A 17,937-nucleotide genomic window follows, 5' to 3' on the forward strand; every position below is an offset into this window, starting at 1 on the left:
TATCTTCCTCATGCATTGCAAATTCCAGGGGAGAATAATGCTGGGGAGTTCTGCTCATGTGGTGGTGGAGCTCCAGTCTCTAGGAGACAGCGGCTGCCTGGAGATGAGACATCACTCCGGCACGGGACCCCAGCCCACGCCGGGAGTGCCAGGCCAGAGGCAGCACCCCAGCTCTTTCTGGCTCCCAACAAAGGCTGGAGGGGCGAGAGCCCTTCCCACACCACACTGGGAAAGCACAGGAATAATTTGGCATATTCTGGAAAAGCCTGGCCACTGCCCTGCAGGGCTGAGCCGAGCTCGCCGCCGCACCAGCAGCCCTGCAGCCACCCTGCCAGGAGGGGCAGATTCAGGGATACCACGGGGAATTCAGCCCCTCCAGCCCAGGTCACCCTCTCAAGCCTGGAAATGTCACAGCTCCCCAAGCAGGACCGGTTCCTGCTTGGCAAAGGCTTGATCTGACATGTGGGAGCTGCAAAGGGACAATTCCCCTGCGATGCTCTGCAGGGCAGGTAATCCTCACCAGGGGCTTTCCCCCGAGGTACCTGTTGCACCAAAGCTAGGCACTGCTGCCTGGCACCAGGGAAAGCTCTCCTGTGCCCAGCAGAGGAGCCAGGAACTCCACCAACAAGTTGCAGGGAGGGAAAGCGGCAGCAGCGGGAGCCGCATGGAATCGCTGCTGCAGAGCCCGGCACGGGGAGGCTCCTACAGCCAAAGCACGGCCACCCTGAAGTTCTCAGGCTCTGCTCCCCCTCGGGGGCAAAGCCCAGGAGCTGCCTCGGGGAGCAGTAGGCATGGAGCCCAGGTTGGTGTGGGGCTGAGAGCTGTGGTGCTGGGCAGCAGCCAAGGCGCCCGGGGCACCCACAGGCAGGGTGGGAGGAGAGAGAGGCGCGTGGGGAGGTATGAAAGGATGGAGGAGTGGGAGAGATCTGCACCCTCCACCCTGCGCTAGGAGAGGGGTCCCTGGGATGAAATCAGGGCTCCCCCTGCCAAAAAGGGCTGTGGGGCACAGCCAGAGGTTTCCAACATCCTTCCCTCTGCCGCAGGGAGGGGGCAGCCCGTTCCCAGAGCCACCGTGGGGGGCCGGGGGCTGCAGGGCGAGGACGGCTGTGCCCCTGGCAGGCGTGATCTGCAGCAAAGAGGGCACACACAGGAGGGACAGAGCCACCACCCAGCAGGGACTGGAGATCCGTGGGCTCCCGGGTGGCTGCGGGTGGGGTGCGGTGACAAAACTCCACAAGACATCGAGGCACAGAGAAAAGGCCACTACCCCCCCCCCTCCCCAGGCGCACACACAGAGCATCCCACAGCACGCAGGGATCAGAGCACCCGTCCCTATCAGCACGGGGGGGGCTAATAAATCCAAACCTCAGGAGGGGCTGGGGGGCTCCCAGGGGGGAGAAAGGGCTCAGCTCCTGTCAGGAGCAGGCAGGGAGCCGAGGGCAGAAGGGGAAGCAGCAACAGGGCGAGGAGAGCACCCCCGGGGGCCGGGGCACCCCTCCGGGCACACCTTACCTGCCCGATAGTGCCACACGCACGTGTCCTGGGCGGCCACCGAGGCAAATCCGGGCAGCGCCGGTGGGGGCTCGCAGGGGCTGCAGAAAGGATATGGCCAGTCGATGAGCTTCTTGGCATATTTCCTGACTATGTTCTCTTCCCCAAAGAGGAAGAGCGATCTGTTGACGGTGAAGCAGTTCTGCCGGACGGGGATGGGGTTGTACAGAGCCATAGTCCGGGCTCTCTGAGCTTTGGTTTGCTTGAAGGCTCCCGGGCTCCCTCCCGCAGGGGCAGGAGCTCCTTGCCGGCTCCGGTTCTGGTCGGAGCCCCCATCTCCAGAGCCCAGCCTGCCGGCCACTGCCTCCCCAAAGCGAGCCATCCTGGAAGAAAACACACAGGTGAGCCAAAGCAGCAGCACCGAGGCGGCGGGGGGAGGGGGGTGGGAGAGAAGAGGGAGGGGGTTGCGGGGCGCAGTCCCAACCACAGCCCCCTCCTCCTCTCCGGGTGATGCTCAGCTCCGTCTCTCCTCCATCCCTCGGGGGAGCAGGGACCCGCGTGGAGGAGAGGTGGCAGCGTGCGGCAGCGGCTCAACAGCTCCGGCACGGCACGGCACGGGGAGCAGCCGAGCCCCCGGCCCCCCAGCACGGCCACCGGGCAGTGGGGCAGCGAGCCCTCCTCCGTGCCCGAGCCCCCCGCTCAGCCCCTAAGCGCCTTCCCCCCCGAAGCAAGGGGTTAAACCCAGCCACATCCTCCCCGCCGCTCTGCCCGCCAGCCCAAACCAGCCCCTCCGAGCCCCCCAGCCCTGCCGCAAGGCGAGCAGAGAGCAGGCACGGCAAGGGCAGGGATCCGAGCCCTTCCAGCCACCCCCCGGCAGAGCGAGGAAGGCACAATTCGGAACAGCACCCAGCGCAGAGCCGCGGCCGGGGGAACAGGTTGCAGCGCGGTCCAGCCTAGTTGGAGCCAAGTGTCCAACTCCTTCCTCCCGACTCCATCTTCAGCATCCTGCGGGAGCCCGGCCGCCCATCTGCGGGCTGGCTGGGGCAGGGCGGAGGGCTGAGCCCCGGGCGGGGGGGATGTCCGGCCCTCGGCTGCCGGGGCAGGAGCGCGCAGGGCTTCCCGCAGGAGCCGGGCCACGGAATTAAAGGCTGCCGCGCCTCTGCAGCTCGGGGACAGCTCGCTTTAATGAAGTCAGTGGCAACACAGGCGCGCACAAGCGCGCACACACGCGCAACACGCCCGGCTCGCTCCCTCGCTCCATCCAGCGCGTTCTTTTGGCAAGCACGGGAGCTGCCGCAAAGGAAAATCAGAGGCGAGGGGTGGGTCTGAAGGGAACAAAGGCGATGGGGGAGCCCCCACCCTGCCAGAAGCACACGCACCCCCCGCCCTGGCTGCAGAGGGCTTTCCAGCACGCGGGTGCTCCTAGGTGAGTGGCTAAATCGGGGAGCAAAGGGGGGCTCCCCTCCCTGCGTCTCCCCCACCCCACCTCAGCCCTCACGGAGCATCTCTCTCTGGCCTCACGCATCATCCTCCTCCATCTCTGGGATTCTTGGAGGCTCCCGGCTCCCTGCCCGATGCCGGCGGGTGCCCGGGGAGTGCCCTCCTGCTCACTCGCATACAGATGAGCCTCCACACCTCGGTATTCTCCTTCTGACACGCGATGCTGTCTGGACCAAACAGCGGCTCATCCAAGAGGTGTAAGCAACCCGGGCTGGATGTGTCCCTGCAGGCGCTCCCGTGGGGGTGGGGGGATGTCTCTGACCCTGCTCGCCCCCACCCCAGGCACCCCAACAGGGCAGGGGGCTGAGGACACTGCTGATGCTGCAGCCACGCGTGTGCCAAGGTCACCCGGGGATGCCCAGGGTCCCCTGGGCTGGGCCGTGCCCTGGTGGGGGGGCTGCCTGCCCACCCACCCTGCCCTCCTGGCACACACAGGGGACCCCCAGACCCCCAGGAGTGTCCCCAAGTCCTCTGTACCCACAGGGCACAGCACACAGCACACCTTGTGAACTGTTCACAGGCAGAGTCCCCCACCCCTCCTGCTAAACCCCGAGGCAACAGAGCTCCCCAGGGCCTGTGACACTCACTACCTGCATTTCCCACAAGGAAACCACCCATGGCTCCAGCCAGCAGCACAACACATCATGTCCCTGTCATGCTTTCCCCTCTTCCACCCCACCAACAACCTGCTCTGCAAACACAGTGACTGCTGCCCTGTCCCTCAAACCTGCTGTGGGGCAGCCAAGACTGCTTGGGGCATTAAAATAAAATAAAATAAAATAAAATAAAATAAAATAAAATAAAATAAAATAAAATAAAATAAAATAAAATAAAATAAAATAAAATAAAATAAAATAAAATAAAATAAAATAAAATAAAATAAAATAAAATAAAATCATACATACAGAAATCCAGTTCTTAATCACATCAATCACTAACTCATTTGGGCCAGTTCCTCTCCCTCTGTGCAGTCTGGCAACACCTGACCAGGGACTTTCCCCCTTCACAGGCACTACAGTGGCTGAAGGGCCTTTTTCTGGCCCAGACTCTCATGGGTGCACTGCCAGGAGCCCTTGGGTGGCTGGGTGAGAAAGAGGAAGGTTCAGATCCTCCTCAGCAAGATAACAGGAGTGTAAAAAGGGCTGTGGGATCATTGCCCCAAACCGACCCAGGCACTGTGAGTCCTCTCTGTGACACCCAGCTGCTGCTTCCCTTCTTAACTCTCTCCTTCCAGTGATCTTTATGACCAACATGGGCTGTCTGGGGGTTTTCACCAAGTGCCCAGCTACCTCACCACCACCCTGCAGCACAGAGTGGAGCACAGATACTCAGATCCCTCCCAAAACTCTTCCCAGGCCACCAGCAAGCCAGCCAGAGTGACCCTGGCTCTTCATTCTATGAACAACAGGCAAGGAGGTGGCCACAGCAGCTACAGACTAATTACAGTCCCTTCGATTCAGTCCAGGCAAGACATTGCCCTAAACGAATCAATTATTATTTGTAGCTCCCCCACCTCCTCCTCCTCCCCCCCAGCACCAACACAGCTTCGGCAGAGATTCCACTCTTCCCACCTTTCAGCCCCTTAAGCCAGTGATAATTAAGCCCAAGGTTGGGCCCATTGCCAGGAGCAGATCCTCAGCTTGCAGAGCTCCTGCTCCCCCCAGCCCTCTCCCATCCTTGCCTGCAGGGCAAGGCCCCACCCAGCCAAAATATTCAGGCTCTGTGTGGTACCCAGAGCATGAGGAGGATGGGGAAGGCTTCACCCAGCACTACCCCTGCATCCCCTGCCTGGCTCAGAGCAAGGGGCTGAGGGGGGAGGAAGGCGGCCTGCCTCCTCCATCCCCTTACAGCAGGGGTGCACCCCTTACCTGGACACTTCTGCTGGGACACTGAACCCAGAGCTGGCTCTCATCTCTACCCCACACTCACTGCTGCAGAGAGAGCAGAGAGCAGGATGACCCCACTGGGAGCCTCTCTCCAGCTCAGACAGTGCTAAAGGATGGGATATTTATGAGAAAGCAGCTCCTTAAGAGAAGATTGAGAGCCAAAAGGAAATAAAAAAGTCTCTGGCTATGCCAAGAGATGCAGGCTCTGTTTCCCAGGATGTTTATTGCCATTCTCATCTTGACCCTCACCCAGCACGCTGGGATCTGTGAGTCAGGGAGGAGAAGTGTGGCTGATGCCCACATGATTCAACATGGCACAGGGATTCAGAGCCAGCCATGTGGGGCTGTTTGGGTTTTTGTCAATGGAGGAAATTCGAGAGGACAGGGAACAGCTGCTGCCAGGACAGGAAGGCATTCAGGATGCACTGGGTTTTACCAAGACACTCCTCCAGTCTCCAGCACAGCTCTGAGAAGGAGCAGCTGAGGGAGCTGAGGGGAGCTCAGCCTGGAGAAAAGGAGGCCTGGGGGAGATCTTATTGCTCCTGGAAGGAGGCTGTATCAAGGTGAGGGTCGATCTCTTCTGTTAGACAACAAGGGACAGGACAAGCAGGAATGGCTTCAAGTCACACAGGGTATGTTCAGACTGGATATTAAAGTCACACAGGGGATGCTCAGACTGGATATTAAAGTCATCCCAGGGGATGCTCAGACTGGATACTAGCAAAGGTGCCTTCTCCAAAAGCGTTGCCAAGCCCTGGAACAGGTAGCTGGAGCCACCATCCCTGGAGCGGCTTGGGAGATGTGCAGATGTGGCACTTGGGGACACGGATGAGTGGTGGCCCCGGCAGTGCTGGGTTAATGGCTGGCCTCCATGACTTTAAAGGCATTTTCCAACCTAAATGATTCCACGATTGCCGCACCTCCTTGCTTTCCCCCGCCTCTCCCAGGCACGCCGCCACCCCTGCAGGGCAGGACACCGCCGGGGACGCGGGGCTGTCCCCCCCGAGCCCCTGTGCCACATCCCCCCCGCCTCCCCCTCTCCGCCGCTCCGGCATTGCCATCTAGTGGCAGCTGTCCCCTCCCTGCGCCCCCGGGCTCCTTCGGCTGGGTTCCCCCGGCTGACCCTTCCCGAAGGATGCTCGGACTACACGCGAACCCCCCGCGCCATTCCCGCATCCCTTGGCACAGCCACGGCACCCCAAAATCTCAGATCTGTGCAGTGCTGGGTACAGGCACCAAAAAAAACCACCACCAAAACTGGGAAATAGCCTTTAAAACATCCTCTGCCAAGCCCCAGGTTGCTCAGAAAGCCAGAGCTGCTCCTCAGCTTGGAGGGAGCACCAGGCAGGGAATGAATCCCTAAGGAGAGGCTCAGAGTTGGGGTTGCTCAGCCTGGAGAAGGGTTCAAGGAGAGTTTGGAGACCCTTCCAGTGCCTAAAGGGACTCAAGAGAGCTGGGGAGGGGCTCTGGACAAGGGTTTGGAGTGACTGCCCATAGCAGAGGTGTTGAAGCAAATGATCTTCAAGGTGCCTTTAAACCTAAACCACTCTATGACTCTAATGCAGGGTCTGGAGAGGGAGGACAGGCTCCCCTTCCATGACTGATATTCCCAGGAGATGTGATGGACTGCACTCATCTTAGAAAGTGGCTTTTGGCATCCTGATTTATTTTTTAAATATGGCTATGCTGAGATGAAAAAAAAAATTAATAATAATAAAAAAAAGGATCAAATGAGAATCATCTACAGTGCACTCTGGCCAAATTTCAAATTGGGACTGAGTAGCTGTGACTCAGAAATGTGTTTATAACCATGCAGGAATGCAAGGTTTTTTTCCAGGAACAGTTCCATTACCTGCTGGATTAGAAGGAGGATGCTCTCCCCACTTGCAAAGGAGAAGTCCTGCTGAGCCCAGCACCTCTGCAGTAGCAGAGACAGAATCCCTGGGCTGGGACTCACCCAGGATGGCATCTGATGCTCATCTGTGCAGATGTTGGCAGCTGTGGCACAGACCAGGGCAGCCCTGGAGGCATTTCTTGTGCCAACAAAGCCCTGCAGAGGCTCTGTACCACCTCACAGCAAGGCAGCTCTCACCCAAGCCAGGGAAAGTGTTTCCTCTCTGCCATCTGCTCCCACTTTATTCCAACAACCACTGCCAGAGATGGGCACCATCATCCTCACAACCACCAGGACACATTCCCAGCACCAAGCCAGAGGTGGAATTCCCAGGGTCAGCACTGGCATTTATCCACTGAGGGCTGGAACAGAAGTGAGAGCCAGCAAATCCCACACCAGGCTGTGTATTCTGCCTCCAGACTGAAGCCACTGCCAGCACTTCCTCACCCTGCCCTGGCTGCAGCAGCCACCCCAGGTGTCACACAGCAGCCATGGGATGTGTGAGGCTGGAAATGGAATTATCTGCAGGCTGCTGTGGTGGAACATCCCCACAGGCACTGCTGTTTTCATTACCAGGACCCACGAGCGCAGCAGCCAGCCTTGGCATCTTCAAAATCAACAGGAAAACAATGTTGTACAGCTCTCTTTTGCTGGGATAAGGGAATAATTCGCTGCAAAAAGAGATTTGGGTGGCTGTAGCTCCTCTCAGACAAGCTTTTGCAGGTGATGGATGTACAGGAGAAGCAGATGTGTGGTGACATCTTTCTGTGCTAGCATTAATGGTGTCTCAGGTGTCATGACAACTTTTAAATATTTCTTTATATTTTTAGTGGTTTCAACATGCATAATTGTTAATTTTTAAGTTTAATAATTTAGCCTAGTTTTGATATTTTCTTAAGCTAAAAACCCAAACATCTTATAAAAACTTCACTGTCAGAAGCTAAAAAGTCTTACATCATTTTGAAAAACTAAAGTTTATTTTAAAATACATCTTACAAATGAAGATTAAACTCATTTAAGGGAGATAACCCACCCCCACAGGCTGCTCAGGACTTTGTACTCCCCAAAAACACCCAACCAAAACCAAACCCACCTTTGTGGCTGCCAAACGAGCACAGGGGGATTGCTGGCACCTCAAGCAGAGGCAGATGAGACCCCATCACCCCCAAATCACCAAGAAAAGGGACAGTGCTGGCTGCAGGGGTGCTTCCCCAGCCTGACACTGTCTGCTCTCCCCTTTCCTACCTAAACACCCCAATCCTGGCAATTCAGAGCTCCTCAGGCTAACTCTGCCTTTGGCCAGGATGCTTTTGTGCCTCAACTGAAGGGCCCTGCAATAACCACCCATTAATAAATTGCCTGGAGTGCCCTGCTGCTTTATTTAGCTTTGCCAGCCCGGGCTCTAATTAGCATTTGCAGTCACATCCTGGCTGCTCTGGGCAGGCATGCAGCAATCCCACCTCTGAGGGAACAGCTATCCACCCTCCCCTGCTCTGCCATCACATTAAAGCAAATTTCCATCCCTGCTTCCAGCCCCCAAATCCCTCTACATAACCTCTCCCCTCAGCCAAAAGCTGTAGAGCATCCCAGCCTGACACTAAACGAGCTGGCAGGAGGTGAGATCACACCTCTGCATCCTCCTCCAAACTCAGACAGGTCCAGCTTTGGGCAAGGCACTTCCAGAGAGATCCACTTGAGAAGATCCAATGGGGGGAAAACAGGGATATTTGAGAATGGCCCTGCCCAAAACACTGGGACTGAGCAGCATGGATAAAGGGAGAGCAAAAAGATGAGGAAGGGACAGGGGGGTTGTTGTTCCCTTTCTTGCCACCAAAGCCTGCAAGAGCCAGACACCAAGCTGCCAAACTCTACATGTGTGTGGGAACAAGCTCATCCCCAGATCCATCCATTTCTAAAAGCAGCTTTCCAACCACTGCACTACCCAAAGCAAGAGAAAACCCACAGCATCCTCATGGTACAGCAGGAGATTTTCTTCTCCCTTGGACCTCCTCTTCACCCCTCCAGGAGGCAGGTCCATGCCTGAGCACCATCCAGTGCTTCCTCTGATCCTCTGCCTGCCCTGCAAGGCTTGAGCTGGATAAAAACAGCAAGACATCCACTGTCAGGGGGTGGGATGGCAGAGGAGTCAATTTTGGGGCTGCAAATTCCCCCTGCAATAAAAAGAAAGTTGGACCAAAACCCACCAACTCCATCTCCAACCTGATCAGCTTTCTCCAAAGCAGCCTTCTAGCAAACAGGGGTGGCTTTGACAAAACTACATTGTCAGGACAAGTGCCAGGAGAAGATGGAGCTGTTGAAAATTTTCTTCCAGCAGGTCTGAGCTTGCACTGAGCAGCTGATGCTCCAGACAGCCAGAGAAGCCCCATCCCTGGCACACAGCCAGGAAGGAGATGCTGCTTCCCTCTCCCAAACCTGTGAAAGAGAAGAGGCCAAAGAGCAGAACCTCTCTTGGAGAGCTCCTCAGTGCTGGGAGGTGTGAAAAAACGTCCCCCTTGCTGCAGCACAGGCAGCTCAGCAGCCTCTGTGAAGGCAAACACCCTCAGCAGCCAAGGCTGAGCACAGCTCCCAGATTCCTCAATGGGAAAAAGCCCATTGAAGAATTTTTAGGCTTAATTCTGCTCAAGAAAATGCACAGAAAAAGCAGTTACAGCGCACCAGGTACTGTCTCACGAGTGGTGGAGAAAGCAACTCCTCTGATGACAAATAAAGGAGTTGGGATTTGGGGCACAGGTTTCATCCCAGCATCATCCAAGCTGGTGGTGTGCTCCAAGCTGGCAGGAAAGCTCCTTCCCACCAAACAAACTGGTTGGCATCATCCAGGGAAGACAAACACCAGCTCTTTAGGTGGGTTTTGGGAAGGACAGTGCCCCACTGACCTCCTTCCCCACAGCTAGGATAAGCACCAGAACATTTGAAAGCTGCTCTAGTACAATGTCAGGGACCTTCCTGAAGTTTTGCAGAATCATGGGATGGTTTGTGTTGCAAGGAACCCCAAAGATCATCTCATTCCACCTCTATGGGCAGGGACACCTTGACCAGACCACATTGCTCCAAGGCTGGATTTGGACAACTTCAGGGATGGGACATCCACAACTGCTCTAAGCAATCTGTTCCAGGGCCCCACCACCTTCAGATGAGTGAATGCCATTTTGGGAGTGCACAGTCAGACATCCTCTCTATTTTAAAATGGAAAATGTTGAGCTAAATGAAAAATAAGTGATTGTCTGATCAAACTAGATATCTCCTGAGGTCCCTGAATTAACCTTTGTCATCCCTGGAATACAAACAGTATGGGAGGGTGGAGGGGCAAGGCAGGTACTGTACTTAAGAAGTTAAAGTAGTAAATAACATTATCCCTACAAACTGGAGAGGCTGGAAAATGCCTCTGTCACAAGCCAGCCTCCAACCAGAACCAAAGAGGGACAGCTGGGAGAGAGGAAGAGGTTGAATTATTCCAGGGGACAGGACAAGGATGCAAACGAGCAGGAAACATCAGAAGTTTTGGTGTCTGCAAGCTGCACCAAATCCCACTCTGCCAGTGCAGGGAGATGCTGAAAAGCAGGGATGCTGAAGCAGAGGGCTGTGCTGCCATCCAGAGGGACTTCAGCAGCCTGGAGGAACAGCAGAGGAGCAGCACAGAGCTCAGCTCCACGGGAAACACCAAGCCCTGCTCTGGGGAAAGAACAAACCCAGCACTGACTGGGCAGGGAGAGCCCCAAGGGACCTGGGGGCCACCAGCTCTGGAAAAAAGTGTGCCAGCAGCCCCCTGGGGTGTGTTAGGCAAAGGCAGTGGATCAAGGAGGTGGCCTGTCCCCTTCATTTAGCCCTGGTGACACATTCAGAGTGCCTCACAGGACAGGAGACACATTTCAGCCAAGGTGACTGGAGGACAGGAGCTGGCAGTGATCAGTGGATCTCATCAAGGGTGTGATCAATGCACAGAACAGTGGGGGAACTGCAATAAACCAAACTCTTCCTCTACAGAGGAATCAACTTTTTCACTGTGAGGGGAACTGAACATTTGGGACAAGCCACCCAGAGAGGTGGTGGACTCTCCATATCTGGAGTACTCAAAACCCACCTGGACATGCTACTGGGAGGGACTTGGAGGGCTGTGGAGCCTGCCCTAGGTGACCCTGCTCGAGTGTCTTTGCCACTTCACTGCCTCACAATAATTCTGTTTCCCACTTGTGAGCCTGCACTGGCTCAGCCATGCAGGAAAGCTGGGGCTGCCCCCGAGTGCCCACCCCCCTGGCAGCCCTTGGGAGGTTCTGAAATCACTGGAATTAGCTCAGGGAATTCCTGCAGGGTGTGCCAGAAACCCAGGCTTTGAGGAAATTCGGTGAGGGATGCTGCTGTTTCCATGCTGTTGCCAGGATATTCAGTGGAACTCGAGTTCATGCCAGGTCAAAAAGCAAGCTCCTCCCCAGGATGCAAACCTTGATCTGCACTAAAGGGAAGCAGGGGGAGCACGGGGAGGTTCAGGGCAGATACCTGCTGGAGAGAAGTTTTTCTGCTGCCCAAGGCAAGGTGCCATGACAAAATCCATATTTCAGTGCACCCATTGCCAGGTTTAGCACATCCACAGTCCTTCTCACTGCCTGCATTGCTCCTCATGCAGGGTACAACCAAACAGGCAGAGCCACTTAACAGAAACACTCGTTATGCTCAGAGAAGTTAATTGCTTTGCAGGGAGTTGCAGAAGATCTACAGGAAGGATCCTCCACATCATCACCTGCCATTGGGATCTCAGGGCTTTGACCTGCAGAGCTGCCCCAACACTATTTCCCAGCCCTCCCAAAGCCCTGGGGTCATGGCAACAGAAATCTGAAGAGAAGCCCATGGTGGAGAAAGACAGACCCAGATGGTGCTGGGGAATATTCTGGGAGGCAGCAATGGGACTGGCAGCACACACCAAAAGCACACCAAAAAGGCACTTTGTCTCATTCAGCACCAGTAAAAATAAAAAAAAAAATCCTGTTTCATTTGTAATCTGGGATGCAGAGCGTGCACATAACCAGTCAGAGGCTGCCAAGCTGTAAAAAAGATCTGTGAGCAGCACCCTGTGCGTTTGCAGCCTGTTCTGTTCTCTCCCATCCAATCCCAGAGGCAGAGCTCCAGCTCCAGGGGCTCCCCTCGGGACAGCCAGGCAGCAGCACAGAGCTCCCTGTGCTCCCAAAAAAAAAGGAGACCTCACACATTCACAGCCCCAGAGACAGGAATTTAGATGCTGCAAGGCAGGACATCACTTTTATCCTTATCCACATCATCCTTGTATTACACTCAGACCCTCCACCCATCACTCAGGCTCCCAAATTACAGGATCCCACTTCACACTGTGCCACGAGTCTGCTGCTTCCCCCCCAGTCTCCTCCATTCCCTGCCCAACATCTGCCTGGAATCAGGCTTTTCCATGCATCCTGGCTGTAAATACCATCCCAAAACGAGGGCACAGCTTGCATTCCCCGAATTGCACAAGCTGAGCTTAACAAATTCCCGTGCACACCATGTGGGTTTTGGCCATGCAAAGCAGGCTTGGGTCCTGTCTGATTCAAATTCAGCCTGAAGATTTCCTGGGATGTGTCTCCTGTGTGGCTCTGCCTGTCCTTACCATCAGCTAAGGAAGCAGCTGCTCCTCCTGGAGAAGCCACAGGAGGTTCCCTGTTTGCTTATTTTGATGAGGAGTTTTAAGCTGTCTCTAAGCTCGACATTATCCAGAGGATGCACCCGGAGCAAAGACAGAAAGATTCAACCTTGGAGCACTGCAGATCTCTCCAGATACCCCTATCCCTGACCCCAACATGTGGATGGAAGGCAGGGCAGCAGGGTGGGACTCTGGAAAAACAGGATTTAGTGTCTGCCCTGGGCAAAAGTCCCTCAGAAAATAACAAGGTGGGCTGGTACATTCATTTTTCACCTTAAAGTTAATCCTTCCCCAGAGCCACTGCCCCACAGGCACTTTGTGTTTTCTGTTCTCTGCCTCAGTTTCCTCTTAGGGGGAAAAAAAAAAAAAAAAACCACAAGGAAAAGATCCTTTTACCCTTCCTATTCTTATTCTACTTGTGGAACTGTTTCACTGGCAAAAGGCAGCAGAGGTAGAGGTTAGTGAGCAAACCAGAGAGAGAGCAGCTAAACATCTGCACAGCAGGAATGGCATATCTGCAGAAACAGGGCTGCTCCAGGGGCACAGAGGGCTCATGCAGCATCTTTTGCTGTGCCCAGCCACAGCCTGCAGCTATTCTGATATTTTCCATGGTTCCCAAGTCCCATTTAATGCCCACCACAGTGCTGGGGCTGTGGGAGAACACCCCCCCTCACTGCTAACCAGAGCCAGAGTGTCCCAGTGAAAGCCCCCAGGGTGATCTAAGGCATGTGAGATGAGCCCTTCTGAAAATGAAATCACAGGGAAATTGCATTATTACTAATAAAATTACACATAAGGAAATTAATTTGCTTTTTCTCCCCCACAGGGTATCCATCTATTGCCAGAAAACATCTATGGCACTGGGGTTACTAGCTCTGCACACCTACCTCGACCTCAGCAAAGCTTTTTGGAGAACACTGATGGCTTGTCCTAGAAGGATAGAATGGTTTGGATTGGAAGGAACCTTAAAGATCATCTTGTTTCAGCCTCCCTGTCATAGGCAGGGCCACCTTCCACTTGACTAGGTTACTCCAAGCCCCATCCAACCTGGCCTTGAATGGGGATGGGGCATCCACAGCTTCTCTGGGCAGCCTCACCACCCTCACAGTCAAGATTTCTTAACCCTAAACCCACTCACTTTCAGTTTAAAGCCATTCTTCCTCATCCTTCCACTGCATGACCTTATCAAAAGTCCCCCTTCTCCTGATGTTTGAGTCTGATGTTAAAGCAGGAACCCTGGCATGTGGATTTTGCAGGTTGATGGGGGTGCCAGGGCACAGAAGTCTAGGAAAGGAGCAGATCAGCCCCTTGGTGCTCCCCAGCTTCCCAGGAAGGCCTGGCAGAGGCAGGGAATGGGGATCCCTGGTTCTCAGTGGGACACTGTGGTCTGCAAAGCCCCAGGACCAGAGCCCAGTGTCCTCCTCAGCACCAGAGGCTTCCCAGAAAACCATCACAAATGACAAACCAGACCACCCAGGAGCTGGGAAATGCCAAGGCAGGATCCTTCCAGCCTGGGGAAACATCCTGTTGAACCACACTGGGATGGCAGCACTGCATTAAAGACCGAGATGTGGGGCTCTGTGTTTGAGCTGCTGCTGGATGGAGCAGCTGAGGGCAGCTGGGGGGACACATCCCACCACCAGGAGCAGGAAGGACTCCAGCTCCACATCCCTGCCACCAGGATGGAGCTGCAGGCACTAATTAGTGCTCCTCCAGCCGACAATTAACGAGGCCACCCCTCTGCTTCCTGCCCCAGCCATGATTTATTCATCTGGCATCCCCGGAGGGCTGCACAAGATAACGAGGCTCCGAGCGCCTGCCGAGCCCATATGGCAATTTATTTCCCTGCAAAGCTGCCTGAGTGGCTGGCCAGGAGGTTCCCTGGGCACAAAGGGATGAGAGGGCCAGGGAGAGCCTGCCTCAGCCATGGGCTGCTCTCCAAAAAAAGCAGGAGCAGCCTCAGCGTTATCACAAGTAGCTTTATCATGGAAACCAACCCAAAGAAACCCTACCAGGCTCACAGGAGCAGAGAGCTGACCTAGATCTTGCCAAAGCAACATCTAATTAATACAGGGGCTCCCATCTCCTTTGGGTGTTTTATTAAAAATTATTCCCTAAATCAAGTTCTGGAGGCAGGGAACTGCTCCAGACCAGCGACAGTGGAATAGGAAGTGCTGCAACAGCTCATCCCAGAAAATCTTGCTGATTGCTAAGCAGACAGAGGGAAGGGAATCTTGTCACTTAAATGTGGGACGTGGCTGCAGCCTTGTCACGTAGTGAGTGTGGGGTGACAGAGGCTAATCCTGGACTTGGGCTTTTCTCACAGCACCAAATGATGAGAATAAATTAATTAAAGGAAAATAATAAATAAAACCGGTGGGTTATAGCTCTGTCAAACACTTCTGTTTTCTCAAGCTTGCTGTGATTCAGAAAGACTTGGATGCTTTTTAGAATTAAATACAAATCATGGAATCATCGAGGTTAGAAAGACCTCGAAGATCAAATCCAACCATTAGATACAGCCAAGGGAAACTGCCTCGAGGACTTCCAAAACCTCCAACTTGCCCATGCCACTTTCCTCTAGCACCCTACAATCTGGGGACATGCCAAGGGATCCCATTCCCACGGGATGCCACCCTCCAGCTCAGAGCCATCCAGCAATGCACATCCAGCACTCCACAGGGCACCAACAGGACAGCCCTGTAATAGATGTTATAAAATAATTCGTGTTTGTGTGAAATTTATGTGGAATAAAACATGCTTGTATGAAAAAAATAAATATCTTTAGAATACACGCAGCTGGGTGGCTTAATAGGAATGTGAAACCAGAGCTGATGACCTAAATTAGCAAGTTAATAGAGGTGGCTCAAGGGAGATGGGCACAGGAAACGCCCAAGCTATGAACATCTGATAAGAATCACCAATCAAGATAACCAGAGTCGTCAAGGAAATACATCTCAATACTGGATTCCCTGTAAACTAAAATCAGCGTCCATTCATTGCTTCCCAGACATGGTTTATGTCCAGCCCAGCGTAGAGAAAGAAAACCACATGAATATGCGAAACTATGGAAGGAAAGAAGCACCTCTGCCCCAGACGGAAAAACCTGTATAAAACCAACCCGACCGAGAGGACATTTGTGAACAGAGGGGATCCTATATGATTAAACCCACTCTGTTTAAATCCCCTGTTATGAATATTGTGTATACCAGTTTGTAAAAGAAAAAAAAAAAAAAAAGGGTTTTCCATAGTCAGAAAGTTTTTTTTTTGCAGAATCATATTTTCTGCCTTTGTGTAATCAATCACAAACTATCTGCTAAAGATCAGACTTCCCACTTCTTCTGTATTTTATCTGCCAAGACCAGATGGTTACATGACCAATTGTCCCAAGAGCTGTCCCACTGAAGTTTGGAAGTTTCTTTGACCACCACTGCTTACCTTGCAGAATGACTACAACAAAGCAATAACAATTATTGATTACTACAAGGAAAACCATCTTATAGAAAGGGAGCTGCAAACCAAGTTCAGTGGAAGTGTGGAGTGGGCGGTGACCCCTCACGTTTTCCCCAGCGCTGCTTGCTCTGTCTATATAAAATAAACCAATCGAAATTTTGCTGAATATCGAGACTTCGTTTCTCATTTATAACAACAGGGAAGGCTCCCCCTCCCCATCTGCCCACCTGGGCTCTCCGGTACTTACTCCCACTCCTTCCTGCGTGCCTGGGGCGTGCTCTGCATCTTGTGTGCCTCGTGTGCCTTGATGATGTCCCTCTGCTCGATGAGCCCCCCTCGCCGGCGCTTGATCACGTCGGGGCTCACGGGGCCCATTCCCATCCCCATTCCCATTTCGCCGTCGGGGGAATGGCAGAGCGCGTCGAAGGAGGCGGCGCGGGACACCAGGGCTTGGGCCAGGCTCTGGGGCTCCAGCAGGTTGCAGGACTGGGTGCTCTGCATCAGACCCAGGCGGTGCTGGCGCCACGTCTCCTCCTGGGGCAGGGCCAGGATGCGGCGGGACGAGGCGGCGTCCAGCTCAGCCGCCCCCGCCGCGGAGCGCGTCCCGAGCCCCAGCATGGCTGCTGCTGCTGCGGCTCATCACTCTGCAAGGGGGCGAGACACAGGGAGGCTCAGGGGTTGGCTCTGGTCGCCTCATGACTCCCTCCCTTCCTCCCACATCTCGGTTTGTTGGGTTGGACCCTCTCGCATCACGACCACCGAGGTTAGGCAGCACCTCCTGCCTCCCTCATCCTTCCCAATTTGGGCATCCCTGAACCTCTTGCAGCTTCCTGACTCTGTAATCAGCCCACACTGCAGCTTGATGAGATGGGAAAAGAAGTTTGGGACACCTTGATCAGAGCACCCCAGGCTCCTTCCATTTGGTTGTTCTCCATGGGGAAACCCTGGCTGGAGCACCCAGATCCCCCTCCAGCCCACCCTTCAGGAACAGCCCTTCAGGAGGTTGGATGGGGAAATACCAGCTGGATTTTTGCTGGGAGCCAAAGACACAGGAACAGTGCCAGGAGCACCACACCGAGCAAAGTAGGTGATGCTCTACAGACAGGAGATGCTCGTGTCCAAGACTACACCCAAAGCCATGGTGAAATGCTTTACTTTTGTGTTGGAAAAGCTCTGTTCAGCATGTTACTGCTGCAGGAAAGGCTTTGATTTCTCAGAAATTCCCCATACAGTGTTTGCCCAGATGAAGGTGAAAAAGAAGATAAGAGAAAACAGAAGGCAGCCAAGGCCATTACTCCCTTCCTAACTCCTCCCCTAATGCAGGAGAAAGCAAACCAGCAAGGAAAAGGAGCTCAATCCCCCAGTCATGCAGCAAACTGAGTTTACCATCATCTTAATCCCTTCCCGGGGCATCATTTGGAGACACCTCCAGAGCAAACAGTGAGAAGAGAGGATGGGATAAAGGCTGGGGAACACCACACCAGAAGCAAAAATAAATTTAATATAGGGGAGAAAAAAATTAACAGCAACTGAGGGGACAACAGGGAACATGGCCTCCATCCTAGCTAAAATAAGCCTGATATTCCTGGCAGAGGGAAAGGATGGAGGGCTCTGGGGAACACATCTCCTTCAGGTGCATGGTGCTGCCCTGTAAATAGAAATCCCTCAAAGTCACCCTCAAATTTAAACCAGTCCAGCCCAGGGGATACTCAGCCCTTGGCAAGCTCTCCAGAAGGAAAAAGGCAACTGCCAGCAAGAGCCTCAGCAAATTAATTAGCACATTGATAAGAGGAGTTTGGCTGCTCCCACTGAGAGCTATAAACAGATCCTTCACTCCACTACTTTGCTTACCCATGCGACTTTTTTTAGGAGCATTAATTACTTCTTCAAGTCAGTTCTGGACACATTCATCATATCTCATTTTCACCAACTTCTGCTTTTCCTTTTCATATTGCTCTACTCATTTTCAACCCTCCCCTCTTAAAGTTTAACTCCAGATTTCCTTGGGGTTTGGGGGCACTTTTTGTTTTAGTTTTTTATTATCCTGT

The 17,937-nt window shown here is 53.8% G+C and overlaps 1 protein-coding gene across 3 annotated transcripts in view; it reads right to left on the reverse strand.

Moving 5' to 3' along the window:
- Window positions 1-16,288, reverse strand: part of CACNA1E (calcium voltage-gated channel subunit alpha1 E) — a 109,689-nt gene extending 93,401 nt beyond the window's left edge. For 2 of the 3 annotated variants that reach the window (XM_079313871.1, XM_079313872.1), the window contains exons 1-2: window positions 16,137-16,288; window positions 1,608-1,874 (exon numbers count right to left, since the gene is read on the reverse strand). In XM_079313871.1, coding sequence (XP_079169997.1) covers window positions 1,608-1,874; window positions 16,137-16,282 — 413 coding nt within the window. In that variant the 5' untranslated portion in view covers window positions 16,283-16,288. The remainder of the gene's footprint in view (window positions 1-1,607; window positions 1,875-16,136) is intronic. The other variant, XM_079313873.1, reaches the window with a different exon arrangement.
- Between the last annotated feature and the right edge of the window lie 1,649 nt (window positions 16,289-17,937).

The sequence above is a fragment of the Erithacus rubecula genome (genome assembly GCF_903797595.1).
Source record: "Erithacus rubecula genome assembly, chromosome: 10".
In the NCBI taxonomy this organism is placed as follows: Eukaryota; Metazoa; Chordata; class Aves; order Passeriformes; family Muscicapidae; genus Erithacus; species Erithacus rubecula.